Source organism: Solea senegalensis, linkage group LG4 (genome assembly GCF_019176455.1).
Source record: "Solea senegalensis isolate Sse05_10M linkage group LG4, IFAPA_SoseM_1, whole genome shotgun sequence".
Taxonomy (NCBI): domain Eukaryota; kingdom Metazoa; phylum Chordata; class Actinopteri; order Pleuronectiformes; family Soleidae; genus Solea; species Solea senegalensis.
In genome coordinates, this window is record NC_058024.1 from 22779016 (window position 1) to 22797920 (window position 18905).

Sequence of the window (18905 nt, forward strand, 5' to 3'; positions counted from 1 at the left end):
ACAAACAAAAAAACAGTAAAATTATATCTATTAATAGTTTTGATTTAATGTAAAAGATCTGTAATAGATTATTCTTTAGGTTTGTGCCACCACACCTCATAAATCACTTCAAAAGGTTTAAGACACATTTTGATGTTTTTATACGTTGGAGACCAGGCTTTGATTAAAAAAACCCCTAACAATATGGAAATATTGACTACAACAGTGACATGTCATAATATATACACTTTTTTAATTGTCAACTATTTGTACTTGACCTTGAAAGAAACAATATTTACACAATTATTTAAAATATTCAATATATACATATATGCATATACACAGTGTGGCAGTGTTGTAATGTCCTGTCTTGTTCTGATAGAAACATGCCAACCTAATGTTACATGATACCAAAGTAAACCTAAATTCTAATTTCATGCAGGTGACTCTTCACATACTGTACTGTCCTGCACTGACATTAATGACTGTTTACCATCCTCTTGCTGAGGGATGCTGAAGGACTCCTCTTCCTCTCCAAAGGGGAGGTTACAGTCTGGTTCGGTCAACTTTGTGGGTATGACAGCAGGCGTGCCACATGACCCGTTCCCTATGTGGAAAGTGATGTTGACGTTGACGTGAGGACTGGTGGTCACAGGGCTGATGATCTGTGGGCTTGTAGGCTGAGAGGAGGACTGAGCGAGAGACGGGACACTGGGCTGAGGTGTGACAGGCTCCGCATTGGAAATTAAAGTCATGGGCCTTGACAGAGCACAGTGTGAGTTGTTAAGGACAGCGGTGGATTGCAAAGAGCCGATCTCCTCCTGGCTGCTGCAGTCGTCTGTTCTGGTTAAAGTTTCAATAGAGTGATTGTAGTCACTGCAGGTTGCCACTTTCTCCAACAGACACTGTTGTTCTGTTGAGGCGACTGTGAATGACGTCAGCCGAGTTTCTCCCAAATAATTCTGACTGATCTGCTGTAGAAAAAAAAAAGAAAGAAGTGGAGATCAGTCTTTGTTTATTTTCTTTCATTGCTGCCTAGTTGAATCCATAACAGTGTATCTACCACAGTCTGCTCTCATACATAACCTGAACTACTACACTGCTACAGCTGTGCATGTGTATTATATACGCTCATATATGTGGATATAAAAGATCCAAAAATCAGAACTAATTAGTTCAATATGAAACTACCCTTGACTGTTTGCATAATGAACAATATACTATAAAATAAACAGTGAATTCAGTCACACGAAAAACTTACTTTATCATCGCTCTCACAGTTTCCATTTGCATCTAATTTATGATGAAATCTTGCAACATCTGGGGGAAAAAAATGCAAAGGAAAACAATGAGTAAGGTCACGAAAATGTGATGCAAACACTTTGAGATAATGACACTTATAAATAAAGGTGTATTTCAAGTTGTCATAGAAGATAAATGCAATGTAGATACAATCATATCTTCCCTTCAAAATAAATGATTTATGCCTTCTTTTACAGGATGAAGTTACCTTTCTTCCAGACTGGCTTACAAAGGAATACCAGAATGAGAGTGATGAAAAACAAAATGAATCCAACGATCCCAGCAATCACTGCAACTAACACGGACGTAAACAAGAGAGAAATGTGTAAATACCTTACAGTTTTTTTCTCAGGATAACCACTCAGAAAATAAGGGATTTTAATCATACCCAAGTTAATGCCAGACTCTGTGGGCGACGGGAGACTTTTTGTTGTATGGTTGGATACTTCCTCTGAAACAGATGGCCAGGCAGACAGTGTGGAGTCTGACATAGTAGTGTCTTTGCTCTTTATTGTACTTGCAGTGGAGAACACAGTGTCAAGGTGATGGCCTGTTATTTTGCTTAGAAGCAGCTTTGATGTAACAGCCGCCGTGTTTTCACACACTGTGTCTGAGGTAGCGCTGCCGTTCCGTACCACTGCCTTCCCATGACACCTGTAGAAAAACAACCAAAACAAAGAAATAGGTCAAAGGTTGGATTTTCCCACAGCTGAATGCAGCATAATATGTGACCTTCCCTTCACCCACTTTGTGTGCGGCCGACAGGGGTCAGTGTGGGAGTTTGTGTCGGAGAACGTTCCATCAGGGCAACGTCTACACTTCACATTTGAATTTGCCGTCCCTGGGAACAACACAACAATGAGCATTTTGTACACATTCCACCATCAAATATCATATCTCAATCTTTACATTCAGTGCACATTTAATTCATCTTGAAGATGAAGAATAGAATGCAATTAATTTGATGACTGAAATATGATTACATAATATATACTGCACACAATAATACATAAATAACATGATTACATTGCAGTCTTAAACATCACGTTTCGTAAATCCACTTAATAATACACGCTGTAATTTGAAACTTGATTTACTTGAATTGTTACTTGTTAAGATCAGTGTTTCCTCCCAGCTAATATGAATGATAGAATTAACCCTTTAAAAACAAGCACATTTTGCATTACTGTAGCTACATGCTGTTTTGTGGCATCAGAAAAATTTTAATTATTTCTGAAAACTGAGAAGTTGCACGCCAAAGCCAACATGTGGTTATTACGGAAAATTCACTCGCGCTGTTTCGGGAAGTCGGAGAATCGATGTCTCTGTTTTTTCCATTTTTTTGCACATTGAGAGACTCAAAAAAATGTGATTGTAAATATGCTTCATAGTGTTCAAATTTCATATTTAACACCCCAAATCTGTTGTTTGTGTCAAAACGTTCCAAAAGTGCTTAGTTACAGGACATTGTCTGGTCCTTTTATGGTTAAAATAAGCAAAAAAGTGGACATTTTGATTATAATTCTTGACAAGGGAAACTGAACTGAACACGACCCTCACCATATGAAGTAGTTATGGGAATCGGTATCGGTCAGTATCAATATTGGTCTGAGACTGATCAGAATGACTGGCTTGGATATCGGACAGATAAAATACAGTCCTATAAATCACACACTTCACTATGACTGTCAAAAAGGTAAATAAAAATAAGCAAAAGCTTTTTTGCCGAGTCATGTTTGGGCTGTTTATTTCTTCTTTTTAGGAGAACAGAAGGTCTAAAATGACTGTATCGGACTAATATCGGTATTGTGTTTGTGATATGGGTATGGGACACAAAAAAAGTGGTAGGGTCCCATCCCTAATATGAAGTTGGCTCATTTAAAAAGTTTCATCCTTAAAATAAGAAAAACATGGATAGCAAACACGTACACATGAAAGCAGGTTATGTAATGTACCTGACACAGACACTCCATAACCAGCACTGCATAGGCTGTACTTTTGACATGCTGTGCAGTATGGGTCATCAAATCCAATAATGCAATACATGCCAGACTGGCAGACACAACTGGACCTTGTGGTAGAGGAGCAGACCTGGCCATACTGCAGACCTTTCTCTGGTTATAGACAAGACAGACAGACATGTTAAGACATTCAAACATACATAGAATAAATTCAGCATTATTTCTATGTGTCTATAATGCAGCTACTGACTTGTTTTGCACTTGACACAGGAGAAGCAGTTCCGAGCATAATTCCAGCTCTCCATGTACTGGCCTTGTTCACACGGTTCACACACACTGTCTGTATTTTGAGAGCACTCCTGTATCAGACGTTGTCCTAAAAAAAAAACCCCACAAACGTCAACCTATACTAGTCACATCATGGTTTTTGTCCCTCATCTCACAACAGCAATGTGTGTTGTTTGTAACAAAGTTCACAAACTGCACAACACAAAGACACAAAGATTTGTATTGTACTCATAGCACCATTCATTCCAAAGTAAAATGAAGGTACTGTACTTAATATCGGTGACTTACAGTTAGATTTTGGTGAAGTTCTTTTCACAATATTGTTGCTATTATTAATTTAAATCATTTTTAACGTGGATACTTGATAGCAGTAAGAGACACAGCAAAAATGTATTCAGATAAACAGCCACTGCGACCCTCCCTTACTTCACAGAGGAGAAACTGGATGATCTTTTCTATTTAACTTTTAGGTTTCATAAGCCACCTTTTTTTTTAAGGGAGGCTGGGTGTGGTGGACAGCTCTAACGGAAAAGCTTCCAAAGGAAATACACGTAAGTACACTAATGTTGATTAATGCGTCCGTATTCCTGCTGCACCACTGCCACACCACACACATCCCGGCAGTCATAAATCACAACGTTTCCTTTAATCTAAAGCACTTTTATGTGGAGAAAAAAAAAAAGCCATGTTCATAACATCTGTGACGTGTTATTGCTACAACATTTTGACCCATACCACTTCTTAATCTTTCTGCTACTTCTCGTGAGGTTGTCTACTTACAAACACATTCAATCAAGAGTGTACACAGGTAACTTTCTTCATGTTTGCTGGTTGAATGTCTCCATCTAAACTATTTTTTTCACACCTTCTACAGTTAAGCTTTTACCAACACAGTTTCAATACCTGTGCCCGCAAATAACTTTCATTTTTGCACTTGGTCTTTCAGTACAGCATGTGTCTGTGAGAGAAAATGAAACTTGTGGCAGTTGTGGTCCTCGCTGTATTAACAGCATGGTGCTTACCGGGGGGGCATTTCTTGCAGCACAGGTTGGAGTCATCTACTCTGTATTCTCTCGTTGGGTTGTGACATTTTCCGTCCGAGTCTGCCTCATAGGGCTGAGAGCACACCTACGGACAGTGAGTGATACTTGATTTATGCGACTTAGATTAACATAGTGGAGAACATGTCAGTCTTTTCCCATAACCCACTGACACACACGTTCAACTACTTGGGTGAGTCATTTTGAAATATACACATAGACAATGTCATGTCTGTGTTTAGACATGTACAGTATAAGCCTGACAAACCATATGAACCTTTAACCAGTCTGTAAAGATAGTGAGTTAAAAAGTAAATGTATTCAGTGGCTGGCAGAGAAAACATCCAATTTGAGTGGTGACTGTAAGTGTTTTTGGGCATACCTGCAGACGTGGTCAAACAGGCAGCCTTTGTTCTGCAAGATCTCCCTCCCTACCTGAGGGCCCCCTCTGAAATGTCTGAGCCCTGGACATTGCACACCTGCATCATCATAACTCTAAGAATATTACTAATTTTTACCAAAAATATATCAGCATCGGTGCCGCTGAAGCAGGTTCACACACCTGTCTTGTGCATACCGCACCCCCCCCCTCCGTCGATGACAAGCAAAAGTAAGAAAATGCTGACAGCGACAGTGTATTTCTCGTATTACAGGAAGTGGAGGCGGTAACCTAGAAGCCCTTGGTTCTGAAACACAAACTGTGCTTCTACTGTGGTGTGACCACTGATAGCACCGGAAGCAAAGACAAAGGCGAACCTTTTGGGAAGCCTTGGGTTATTATTTACTGACAGCTCATCCAGGAGTACATTCCGTGCTTTTTTCCAACATTAGTGCAGGCTGAAAAAAAGCTCATCTTTACCAAGAATACACAGTAATAGTGAAAGACAATAGAGAGTACTGCATCATTCCATAACTGGCTATTAAACAATAAAACATTCAATCTGAAAGTGCATTGGATGCCAGACAACAGAAGCAAAACATTTAAGTTCCCCCCAAACCATGACTGTGCATCAAATGTCTACAGTTTGACTCTCAACTGAACTGTAAACGCTGTCACACTCTGCCACACACACACACACACACTGATACTAATGCAGGAAGGGAATGTCAGGAATGTCTTGAAACTGGGGAGAAGGTTTAGACTCAATAATGACAGAGTTAAAAAGGTAAATGCATTTATATTTTCAGAAACATGTCAAATTTGACAGATCTTCAAATAAACTTCACATTCCTTCGAATCCATTGAGATAAGTGACACTTTACAGTAACAATTCAAACTCCTACAGAAGTGCACAGCTGACCTAAGGACTGACCGACAGACAGCATAAAAGCCTACCTTGCTTGTTCGGACACTCAGCAGAGCCAGGAGTACAAGTATGTTCTTCATGGCTTGTTTAAAGGAAATAATAAACCGGTGAGGATACAGCTACCAGTGTGCGCGCCGTGCTGTTCATTTCTTTTTAAGGCGGGCCGACAGTCTGCGAGCAGAAGCAATTTCCTTGACCTGAGTCAAGTGTTTGTAGGAAGGAAATGAGCAAGCGGGCTCTAGGTACCTCCTTTTCACTGATCTGATGTGAATAAGCATTATGTGGTTAGTGTCAATAACTGATTCTCTGTGGTAGATAACTAGATAACTATAACTATATATATACAGGATGACAAAGCAATGAATTTACCTTTGTTTGACTTGGTACTGACTGTTTATTTATTCATAAAACTTAGATTTAGTGATGAAATGAAAACAGATGGTTTCAATAAAAAACTTTTTTTTTTTGAAATTTTCAAATGTACAAAAACAAAATATAACATCCATAAAATGGGATTATAAAGATTATTATTGGTGAAGCTTTTTCCCCCCACATTGTAACAACAATGTCCCACTGCTTAATAAGTGTTTAACATGTCAGCATCGGCGTCCTCAGACTGCTACAATGTGTGCTCAAGGATCTTCATAAATCAAATAGACTACTATGGTAGTTAGTGTTGAGCAAAAAAGGTTGAATGTAAAATAGGAACAAGTCAAAAACATACTCAAATATGTGATGTCAGCTATTTCTCCAGGTTGCACCCCAACGCGTCTCGTTTTATTTGCATTAATTGCTGGAAAATGTGCACTGTGGCATTTTGGAGTCAGCGCCAAAACAGGAAGTGGACACAGACACAGATTGAGTCCAGATGCAGTGTGAACACCAACTGTTCAACTATGATAGCCAATGTTTAATTATTGTACATTTTAATCTCTTTGCTTCAATTATGTAGCTAAGTGTTACATTACAATACAGATACAACGGAAATTACAATACAAATGTTAACCTCAGGTTGAGATCCCCGGTGACTGTTGGTTAGCAGCAATTGAAGTGTTACTGAGAAAAGGCACAGAAGCCTGTTTTAACCACAACTACTTTACTGCAGAAACTTCCCTCTCTCATATCTACACAGCAGTACAAATGCACACTTGTGCCCAGTTTCATGCTCATTTTCTTCACTCTGTTGGTTCCTGCGAGAGTTGCTGACATTTCATTATAAAGTTTCCCCTCCTACATCCTCAGCATCTCTCTGAAGAGGAGCAGTGATGGCCATGTCATCTGTGTGCCTTATACATTTAATAACTTATAGAATTGAATCAGTTTTTTTGCTGCGCTGTAGAAATGTAATTTACCTTGGAATGCTTTAAAACCTCACTTTCATGAGGAGGTCATGGCAGTTACTACATTGATCTTGGGCAAAGTACTTTACTGTTGAGTTAAACATACTAGTTAAAGGAATACTTCACACATTTGCATTTAGCTTTGTATTACTAGAATAGGTCTAGTATTTTTGAAAAAGTGTGCTTCCCAACCTCAGTTTCCCCTGAGTTGAGAGATATCTTCATTCTTTTCTTTGTTACCAATGACACATGGTCCTGTTAGCGTAGCTGTTAGCAAAGATGGCAGACACTGTTTACATTCTGGGAATGAGGTCCCGTCCCCCTACGAGTGGGTCTAAAAAGTATGGAATTAGTGTTGCAGTTTCAAGGCTCAGAACCAAGTGTCACTGTGGACACGTAACAAAAAAAAGAATGATGATATCTCTCGACTGAGGGGAAACTGAGGTTGGGAAGCACAATCTTTTAAAAATACCCCTATTCTAGTAATACAAAGCTAAATGCAAATCGGTGATGTATTCCTTTTAAGATATTTAAACAACTGACTGGAAAATCGAATATGTATTGTCATTCAACAAAAATGAAGTGCAACTTTCTCAGTGCAAGAACAATCAAAAAGTAAAAAGAGCACCTGAACCGCTGTGGTGTCACCATCGTCATATTTATTGCAAACAACTCAAACAATTGTAATCACATTGCTGTTGATATTACAAATGATTAAGAACACTGAACCTATCCCAGGACAGTTTGTATTTTCTTAGTCCCCCCAAATAAATATATATATTTGTCTTGTATACAAGACAAAAAGTGGAAACAGATGTGTCATAGGTGGGATGTCAACAATGTGTCAATTGCGGTTTCCTGTGAAATGCAACATCTGTATAATACATGCAGCCTTTGTCTCTATTGTGTTGATGGTATCACATTGGGGAAGTTAAAAACAGAAGTGTGTATGAACCTGGTAGCCAAGGCCTACAGCTAGACAGGGAAATGCTAATCGGTATCTCTAAGCAACAGAGATAATCCAAACATTAGTTCCTTCGTGTCGTAACATTTGCAAAGGCAGCTTAAACTTGCCCTTTGCTAAATAATTGTATATGTGATGTCTTTTTCTATGGCATAATGTCATGCCCTCTTGTTTCTGGTAGTCACATGCTGAAGTGAATCTGTTCAGGGAAAATGAAGAACTAAAACTAAACCTCATGTCATGTAAGCTGCATTATCTCATGAGACCAAGGCAAGTTTGAAAATACATATTCAATTGAGCAATGATCTTGATATATCTGTTATACACTTCTATAAAAACTTATCTTGGGGGTGTGAAAATTGGTTATTTTAAAAATAGATGTGGTTTGTCAGCACACTTGGTAAGACGTGTTTCCTATTTTTTTTCTTTTTGGGGAGAAGTGTCGAAAGTTGTGCCGCGGCAGCTTTGACACATTTGCTATCTGGTCAGCAGACATTTGCGGCGTGGACGCATCCTGAAAAATAAAGCAATCATGATTGGAAATGATTGCTCCACTTGACGCTGCAACAACATTTTCACTTTGACATACAGTGCCTCACCTCTAGTTCCTTGTACGTCACCTGTGCTGAGCTCTTTGTGTTTAGACTGCTTCGCATATCGAGGCTGCTGGGAGGTGGCACGGTGCTCTGAGCTGTGTGTGACCACCCTGAGAGACAGTGCTGGAAAACAAAGAAGACATTTAAAAATGTGAAGTGGAACTACGGCCCTGACACAGCACGCCTCCACTAACTCATCAAATTCTGCAGAATTTGATGTTCTGTTTCTGCAGAACATTATGAGGTCACAGGGAATATAATCATATAACCCTTGACTACGTGAATCTGAAATATCATCTCTCATCATGTTATCCAATCCAGACATTTGCTAAATTTGAATACAAAGTTGATGTGGCCAAAAACAGAGTCTTTGGGAATATTTTTGACAAATGTAAAACATTTATTTCAAGCTGTTCCTAAAATATCAGATTAAAGAGAATATTTGTAGCAACGGAAGTCACTGGTGCGAAACCATAAAAGAATCCAGCGGAACATTGCTAAAATGTATAAAAGTAAACATTAATTCCTATGAACAATCATCATGCAGTGGGTTTTTAAAATGTACTCACCGATGGTAACCCCAAACTATCAGTGGGGTCAAAACTGCATCGCCGATGTGCTTTGTACTTGTGTGGTGGCAAAACAGTGGAGCGGGGGAGACTGACCCTTTCAGTTGAAGAAGAAAAAAGGTACAAGAACATGAACTTTAGAGTCAGAAGAAAGGATTTGCCATCATCAGAGACTCATATAATGTTTACTATACGCTATACAATAAAATGACAACACCGTGACAGTCATAGAAGAATTTTCACACCTAGATGTAACTGAAATAGCTCAAATTGTAATTTTTTGCCTCCAATCTTTGCCCATTAAGCTATGATACTAGAGACATTTTTTTTTAGATATATATTTTACATATTCATTCATTTGCTAAAAACACTGAGCAGGGTGTAACAGGGTGTTTTGTGATCACGGCACCAAGCATGTACTGCACACTCCGACGTTATAAAAGCAGTTTAGGTACACATCATAATAACCTGATTAGAGCTGGGTCTGCTGTAGTGTGAGGATGGGACGACTTGTGCTTTTTGCACACAGGACAGCACTCCCGAGAGTGAAGCGGCGCAGGGAACAGTCTGCTGTTAATCCTGTACGAGAACGTACCTGGATAAGAAGTGAGAAGGAAGTAGAGACACGGTTTACTTCAGCTGGAATAAAAACAAAAAACAAAAAACAAAATTGACTACTTGAAAGGAAATAGAGGTATTGAAATAAATCACCCCCCTTACATTTATGAGTGTCTGTGTGAGCTTGTGGATCATCCTTGTCTGTTAGCAGGTCCAGCCCTGATTGGTTCTCCTCAGAAAATCTATTAAGGGAGCTAATTAATAGTGATTTATTTAGGCAATCATCAATCAGGAGTCAACTTGAATTAGTCACAAGTGCAATCAAATGAGGAAAAAGCTCACTCTGCAGTTGAACTGTGGACACATTCATCTTTATAGAGGGATCGGAAAACATGCAGGTCATTGAAGAACTCGTCAGAGCACTGGGTAACGGTGTCCTCAGAATCCAGAACTCCTTAGAGGAAAAAACAGAAAAAACACACCTCTTCTGTTAGGAGATGTTTACAAAGAGATGTAAACACCGAGAGACAATGAGGAGTACCTGCTATCCAGTCATATCCAAGTAAGGGCTGCAAATGATGCCTGTCAGTTGCAGGTACTTCACAATCAGGTGCAGGCTCTTCACAGTCGTGAGACTGAAATGTGACTCGCCGTTGCATCTCTCTCTACCGATACAAATATTGAGGAGAGTTGCTATTAGTATGATCTACTTCAACTTCAATTGGCAGAGAATTAATACTAAAAGTGTAAAGCACAAATATAAAATATACAGATCTACCATTTAAATAGACTGATGATTACGTATTATGTTTAGCAGGTTCTTTTCTTGGGCGCTTCTTGGTATTTTCAGCCACAGTCCAACTGAATGTGAAGGGCATTCATTTATATTTAAAAGTTAAGTGCTACAGCTTTAAAGAAATTGGTTTATAGTGTGGAAATTAGGGCCGCAACTAACGATAATCTGTCAATTCAGTTTAAATGATTTCTTTGTTATATGGAGCAAAAAAAACAGAATATTCACATTATAGAAGCTGAACAATCCGAAAACACCAATCAGAATAATTGATGGTTAATTTAGTAATCAATTAATTATTGTTTCACCGTAGTGGAAATCACCTCACAGTCAAGTCTTGTGTCCTTAGCTTACCTGCTCTTTGTTGTTCTTTGCTAAACAGGACTTGAGGCCATGTGGACTCGTTTCCTGTACTCGAAGACGACCATCACTGTCTGGTGGGGAGTCTGTTTGTTGAGTAGTTCTTTCACATTTGGAGGTCACAGGTGGTGTAGGAACATTGCTCTCAGTGCCTGTTTTATTGTCACACAAATCTGAGGGGGACACAGAGAAACATCTTTCAATCTTTAGATTATTTCTCAATAAATCAATTGGTTGTTTTGTCAATAAAATGCAGAAAATTGTGTAAAATGCCAGTGCATGTTTCTTAAACCATGACATGACAATGCCCTCAAATATTTAGTTTTGTCCACAAACTGGCTTTAAAGGTTAAATGTAGTTAATACACATACAATGACTTTGACTACAACAAAACTGATCAAATGTGTTATAAAACAATACGTTTAACAGAGTTATAGAAAGGTTAAGTAATAAGAGTGGTTAAAAAAAGTAGGTAATGTGGGCTTAGTACTATTATTATTTTTACGATGCAATAGCAGGTTATAGAGTATATACAATATTTATATATACACAGTGTATTTGCAAGTGTGAGAAGTAGAGAAGTGTTGGTGAAGTAAACAAACTGTAAAACTGTGTACGTTTAAACACATAAATATGCACCTTACTTAAACAATTTGAGAAGATGAAATTGAGATGATTTGTTGTGATTTTATAAAATTCCCAATCGAACCAATTAACAGATTGTCAAATCAGCTGTCGAACCATTTATCAATAATAAATAGATGGTTTCATTGTCACAAACTAACACTACAAAATATGTAGCTAGCGCTTTAGCAAATACGGCTATCCTAGGTATTAGCTGTGAAGTAGATTTTACAGCTTTATGTTTCAAAATAATTCAAATTGGGAACGTCTTGGACCTGGCAGTCAATTCTGTTTAAGTCTACGGACTTGTCTTAGGAATTCGGCCTGGGTGTAAATGTTTAACTACCTGCAAACTTCAGGGTAGTTTGCTCGGAGAGGGCGGCTTGGGCGGGACCGCGTTCTCCATCGGTCCGGGTCACCACCACTTCTTCAGACCGGCTCCTCGCCTCTGCCTCTGCCTCACCATCTCCGTCCTCCTCGCGGCTCCGAAAGTAACCGCGCAAAAGCTCCAGTTTCTCGCTCTGCTCCTTCAACTGCTTCAGTAAGTCTTTGTTGCGCTCTCGCAGAAGGTCTAGTCGACTAGAGGACGACATTATTTCAAGTTTGGACCGAGTTAAGATCAATTAAAGTCCTCCAAAGTCACCGTTTTCCCATTGTGAATCAAATCAAACCACAACAACAACGCGTTGACAACAATGATCTGATTGGCTGTGACTGTACTTCTCGTCACGTGGCGTCACCGTCCAAGGTTTTTCTTAAAGTGACAGGCACACATTTGCGTTACAGTACATGATGATGGACAGCAGAGGGCGCATTTACTTCCGTTAGGCAGCGATCAGTTAAAAAAAGGATGTTTCAATGGGAACGTTTATCACATGCTTTGTAATTTGATGTGTAAAAAAAAAAAACCCAATTGTTTTGTACAATGGTACAATATATTGTTACTGATTGCATAAATTCGAATGCTTCTCACTTCTAAATACAAATTACTTGCCATAGATTGATTAAGTGATTATTGACCAATTACTAAATAATTTATTGTTCTTTTTAGTAAAAGTCCACACAATTTTGACCGTTTATGGATGCAATAACTAATTGATTAACATGGGAAAAGTCAGTGGTTGCAGCCCTAGCCTCCAAGATTTACATGGCATTAGAATTGGTACAACACCATTGGTAGCTTCAACCTTTAACCTATGGTGTCACATATTGGGCACTGACAAACTGCTGGAGTTAAAACCAGATGACATAGAGACAAACAACCTTCACTCTCATATTCACACCTACAGTCAATTTACGGTCTCCATACAGAAAGGCTCTTGTGGACGGTTATATGTGGCATTTAATAGCATTAGATTTAATGCCACTGATTGATGGCAACACTCACCAGATGTCCAGTCAGTGCAGGGTTTAATTGCTTTTTAATCACTTTTTCTTGGCTGTACTAATGAATAAAAGGTGCACATGTTGCACGACACTCCTCTGCACACAACATGCCACCTCCTAAAGATGATCTGATTGTAAGAACCCAACACAACGCCACCTCAGCGTTCGTTCCCTTTTTGTAAACGGAATATTGTATGTGACGTCTAATTTGAATGTTTTGACGGGTTGAGGTGCTCGATCTAGATAAATGCATGCCACGATAACCGTTCATTTTCTGTAACTACATGTTGGCGGATGGTTGATAATCCAGTGTATTGATTTTTCCTCATCACTGATTTGGTCTTCAAGGACACCATGTGCTCAAGAAAGTGCCAACAATGGTACACACACATCCACCACTGGGAGGCTTGATAACATTAGTTTATTTACATTAAACCTGTTCGTCCATGACGACAGTAACGACAGTGTTGCAGGTGGTGCGGGGTCAAAGACATAATCCTATGTCTGATCCCCCGTGGCGTGACCAGTGTGGAGCTGCGTGGGTGGGCGGCTGCTCAGTATTCCAGTCACGGCTCATTTGCACTGCAAGCTGTCCGGGCCAGGCCAGTATGATTAGTTGACCACAGTGGTGTGGAGGTTCACCCCATTATCATTAAATGGTGCCAGTCATGAAGTCATTTACTCCTCCCGGGTTCTTTAATTACACCCCCACTGTTGGGAGCTAGGCAATTATCGCCTGCAGCCGGAACGCTTCATCGTTCATTACGTACAGAAGAGACACATCAAAAACAAAAACAAAAAACAAAATATGGAATTACTTGTATCTTTTGTTTTTTATGACACCATAAACATGGCTCAAGCAATGGGGTTTTGATTTGTTAAGGAGAGGATGGATGTGTCACATGTGTTTCTGTTCTGTCCTGTATGAAAGACAAATATTATGTATATTTAAATTGCATAATTCACTTTGCCCTCAATTGTAAAAGTACTGTTAATAGAGCGATACGTCTTTATCCAACTTTATACACACTTATATTATTGTTTCTCTAATACTTACTATGACGTGCACTGGTGACCTCTTGGCCAAAAGAGATTTCGATCTCGATGGGTTCTTAAATAAAGGTTAAATTAAATAAAGCTAATAAATAAAAAGTCACTCAGATGTCAGGCATTTAGAAAACATCTTATGAAAAGAAGAACACTCATCTATTTGCCAAAATACAATGTTAAACAATCACTCGACCTTACGGTCAAACGAGACCATCACATTAATTTAATTCCAGAAATGACAACATGGCACTATGGCTTTGCTGCTTGCAGCTATTATTATATATACTTTTTCAAGTGATTTGTGAAAAGTCCCTCAGGAGTCCTCTGTTGCTGAGTGGCCGTCATCACAGGGGGAATATGAGAAGGAAAAAGGAATAAAATAGCCCAAAGCCAAAGTATGCATCTGCTGTGTTTGTGTGTGTGTGTCTGTATTCTACGATAACACGAGCCGTCTTTTCTTTTCAACGACATCAACAAGCTTTTAATATTTTTTTTCTGGAAGCAGTTCTCCTTCAAATAGGTGAGACTGACAAAGCACAACAACATGTGGTATTACCAGCGAGTAAAAGACCAACCAAAGAGCCTCAGACCAACAGGATTGGAGACGGATGTGTTTTCTGTTCGCTGGGGGGCCAGGGAGGGGGGTCGATTGTGCCCGTTGCTGCTGAGATAGTGGTGGATGTTATTAAGATAAGGAGGATTAGAGCTGTCCTAGCTGTTCCAAACCTGAGTGACAGAGAGTGGAGAGTAAAAAGACCTGCAGCCAGGAGGGTTTACTGTCACTGCACCTGTCAGAGACCACAGAGAGAGAGAGAGAGAGTGACTCGCTCATGTTGAATTTAATGGTTTAATATGATGGGGTTTTTTTAAGATAAAGAGCAACTCGAGCAGCGTTTGTCAACTTGGTTTCAAGTATTCACATCCAGAAAGTAAAGCAATACACATTATATTTGTATTGCTGATTCATTAATGTTTATACATAGCATTTGAACTCGTTGGACAAATTTAATATCTATTTGTTAGTAACTGGTAAAAGTCAAATATTTTGTAAATGACATGTTGAATCAAAGACACTTTCTGAGATAAATCTACTTGTTACTACTGGTGCACACTGAGGTAACCTTTACATTACATTACATTACAGTAATAATAAAGTAATGTTAAGTTTGCAAAAGGGTCGCGCCATCTGATTTCTAGCTTGGTAATAATAATGGAAATAATGTAATGATCAATTTCCATTCACAAACATTCTCATGTGAAGGTATAACACAGATGTATAATTATTCTAATGACCAAACTTTGATCTGGAATATACTTTTATTATTGCTAATACGTGCATGAAAATGACACACTATTACAGTGTTTTTTTAATGAATCCAGGAAAAACAGCTCTCTGGGACTCACATTTCCTCCTCTTGTTATGATTTTTCTAATCACTGCTGTGCAGTTACACATTAATTTGACAAAGTAATATCAGTAGAAATTGACTGTTTGTTTTTGGGTTTACAGGAGGTATTTACAATTGTAAATCAGAGTGGGAAAACACCTTTAATACCTAAGAAGCTGAAAGCAGGGTACGTTCAGTTTACAGTATCCTTTCTATATTAAGTGAATAGAAAACACATGTTCAGAGAGACGGAGAGAGGAACACTGATAAAACACTTTCGGGTAAAGCAGGCACTGCCTAAGTAGATTACCCTTTCTTTTTTAATGGCCCCTTTTACTTCTTTTCAAAGAATTTATTCCCAAAGCAATTATGCGCTGCCACGCTTGGGTTTTGCCTGATCCAAGAGTGAGGAGCGTTAGACGCCAGTGAAAACGTCCAGAGCGACCTCCGCAACCACGGGCACATACATTACGACATGTTAAACCTCTGGAAGCGGTGGTCAAAGGGGGACAGAAAACATTAAGTCAGCTTCAGGTTAGTTTCTTCCGAGTTCGTCGCCATTGTGTCCTCGTTCTGAGGCTTTTATGTCGCCGCTGTGCTTAATGGCCTGTGTGCCTTCTCCAAGGCCTGCGAAACACATGCAGTAAATCAGCAGAGGAAGAACATATCAGTTAATCACGGGCCTTTGTTTCTGACCGAGAGGAGACAATGAATCCGACTGAATGCCACTGAGTTGACAGAGAGGGAGAGAGCACATAAAGGCTGTCATATCAGAAAGATGGACTTCCTCAGCCGCTTTTACCACTGACTGACTAAAAATCAATACACCACCTTTTTTTTTTCCCATCCAATCTCTACAGCTGTTGGGAAATCGTCCTTATATAAGAATCATCTCACTTATATAACCTCATCATAGGGTCCCACATTTTAAAAGAAGCTTATTTAAACATTCAACACTGAAATTAAAGATTCAAATGTTTATGCTGACTGCCGATTGCCGAATATTTATTGTGGGACATAATTAAGAAGTAGGAGAGAATGTGAAGCGCTGATTGCTATATTGTCGAGCTGCAGGCATCAAAAATAGTTTAAGGCATAGCTGAAAAGGACAGAAATGCAAAATAGCATACGGTATACGCCGAGTAATTACGAACAACGATAAGGAACATTGTTATTTGGCACACGTTACGCAACACATGGTAATTTTTTTCATATTGTTTCCCCTAAACGTATGAACTAGCAGTGAGAGTTTTCAAGCTGCCACAGGCTTTTAAGCAAAGTTGAACAGCCTGCTCCATCAAATTCATACAGCAGCAGTCATCAACAACAGCCTAATTAAAAAGCTTTAAAGCTTGTTTTCCAGGTCCACCAATCATTGAGACAGTTCAATGTTCGGGCTGTTGCAGAGAGACACTGCCTCGCAGCGAATAAATCTCCAATGATCGTATCTGAGCTTCCCCACTTTAACATAATTAAACTCGCTCTTGCAAAACCAACAGAGTAGCCGGCATTGAACTCAAAACGTATACCGTCCAGAGTCCTTCGGCGAGGTAAAGGTTTGATGTTTTGAAGTATGGTAATGATCGGGGTAAAAAAAATGGCACAAGCAACACACACACACACACACACACACACACACACACACACACACACACGCTGGAAAAAAAACTGCAAGCACAAACACTGAGAGCAAAGACTGGAAAAGTTTTCAGACCTGGAAAAGTAATTTACCGTGTGAATAATACACAACTCCTTATATGGACATCCTGGGGGTGTGTCACATATTCAGGCTTTAAAATTGCCTTATGTGTTGTTGAGTCAATGTTGTGATTCATTTTATATCACATTTTTTGATAGTGATATATATAAAGTAGCAACAATTGTAAAGAAGTCACAAAATAGACCTTTTTTCTTTTGTTTTTGTTCATAAAAAACGAGCCAAGTGACCTTTGAACTGTGACGTGTTTCCAAATGTTCACAAATTCAATCTGATTTTAAACATTTTCAGTACTTTTTGCTCAGGTGTGTTTATGTAGTTTCCATCAGATTGCCGAGCTTGTGCTGAAAAAAAGGATATAAGACACTCTATGTTGCACATTCTTATAACCTAAATGTATAAAAGAAAAAGCAATCACCCTTTAAAATAAAAGCACTGACGCTTGAGTAAAAGCTCAAATACATTATTTTCACACAAGCGCTTTAGTAAATGGAGCCAAAGATAAAGTCGCTTTCTTTTAAGACTTTCACAAGCGTAAAGTTGAATCTATGCTTCGGCTTCGTGGGCCCTTGGTGAGGCTTGTGTGATGAAATGTAATATTTTTTTACACCAGATTACATAGTTGTTTGTGAGGAAGACATTCATTTTTCCCTGTAGGAATAAAACCTAGTAACATGAGCTTACATGATCATTATCTTTTTGTCAAGTATTTGAATTTAAAGGTGTTGTTGAGCATGAATCGTCTACATCTATGTATCTAACTGTACTCAACTTCAGAACTTTTAGACTTTCAGAACATCAAATTAAAGATTTAAGATCAACATTTGAAATTCAAATTAACTGCACTCTCACAGAAACGCTTAACACAACAAATGTATGAGATGGAAACATCCTCGGCTAAATACGGATATGAATAAATAATGAACGATCGCAGGCCTCCTCTGCCTCCTGTGACGCGCCCCCACATGACTGGAATCTGCTGTTGCCTGTGAGCGTTATAAGATATCTTTAACATACTAATGCATCCTAAAAAAAACAGTGTTGTGCTTCTAATTTGGGTTTGACTGAAATCGCTCTCCACCTAACTTGTTTACACTGCAGCAGCAGCAGCAGCAGCAGCAGCGGCACCTGAGCCACTGGGCATCTGCCAGGCACGCTGTGGCCCCCACTGTCTCGTAATTATCAGCTAATTAGTGTGTTTAATCTATCTGATAATGAGTCTGGACGAGGTGCCATTTCAATCTGACACCAGGCCAGAGGTCCAAGACGTCTCTGAAGACAAATCTCCCCAGGCTCTAGGACGGACGGACGGACGGACGGACAGAGGGATGACACAGGTGGCGGTGAGTGTTTGGATAATAAAAATCAGATGTTTAGTCATTGTGCCTCCTCAGATTCTTCTGGTAACACTTAACATCACAGCACAGTAACAATATGATAATGCTGTGCTAATAATTTTCTTATAGGGAAGCAATATTATGGTAATACTATGTTCTATCTGTATGAATGTGAAGGTATTACACTGATGGTGTAATGGCGTGTTTCCACTAGTGTGACTCGACTCGACTCGAATTTTGCTTTTCCATTAGCGATAGTACCTGGTTCCAAGCGAGCTGAGCTGACACTATGCGTGCCATGTCAATGCCGAACTGTAGATCAGTTAAAAATGTTTAACAATCCTCAA

At 39.1% G+C, this 18905-nt stretch overlaps 2 protein-coding genes across 3 annotated transcripts; both read right to left on the reverse strand.

Moving 5' to 3' along the window:
• Nucleotides 1-210: 210 nt before the first annotated feature.
• Nucleotides 211-6138, reverse strand: tnfrsf1b (tumor necrosis factor receptor superfamily, member 1B). Its single transcript, XM_044023127.1, has 9 exons — nucleotides 5907-6138; nucleotides 4553-4658; nucleotides 3493-3618; nucleotides 3237-3395; nucleotides 2029-2122; nucleotides 1670-1935; nucleotides 1490-1576; nucleotides 1241-1299; nucleotides 211-953 (listed from the first exon to the last, which is right to left on the reverse strand). Exons 1-9 carry the CDS (start codon nucleotides 5955-5957, stop codon nucleotides 414-416), a joined length of 1488 nt encoding a protein of 495 aa, XP_043879062.1. The 5' UTR covers nucleotides 5958-6138; the 3' UTR covers nucleotides 211-413.
• Nucleotides 6139-7856: 1718 nt separating this feature from the next.
• On the reverse strand, nucleotides 7857-12361 carry LOC122767728 (migration and invasion inhibitory protein). 2 transcript variants are annotated; one of them, XM_044023183.1, is made up of 9 exons: nucleotides 12028-12361; nucleotides 11052-11230; nucleotides 10446-10569; nucleotides 10247-10358; nucleotides 10067-10146; nucleotides 9815-9941; nucleotides 9347-9443; nucleotides 8781-8900; nucleotides 7857-8695 (listed from the first exon to the last, which is right to left on the reverse strand). In XM_044023183.1, exons 1-9 carry the CDS (start codon nucleotides 12272-12274, stop codon nucleotides 8570-8572), a joined length of 1212 nt encoding a protein of 403 aa, XP_043879118.1. In that variant the 5' UTR covers nucleotides 12275-12361; the 3' UTR covers nucleotides 7857-8569. The 2 variants fall into 2 exon arrangements, with proteins under 2 accessions (XP_043879118.1, XP_043879117.1); XM_044023182.1 differs by having other exon boundaries at nucleotides 10067-10158.
• Between the last annotated feature and the right edge of the window lie 6544 nt (nucleotides 12362-18905).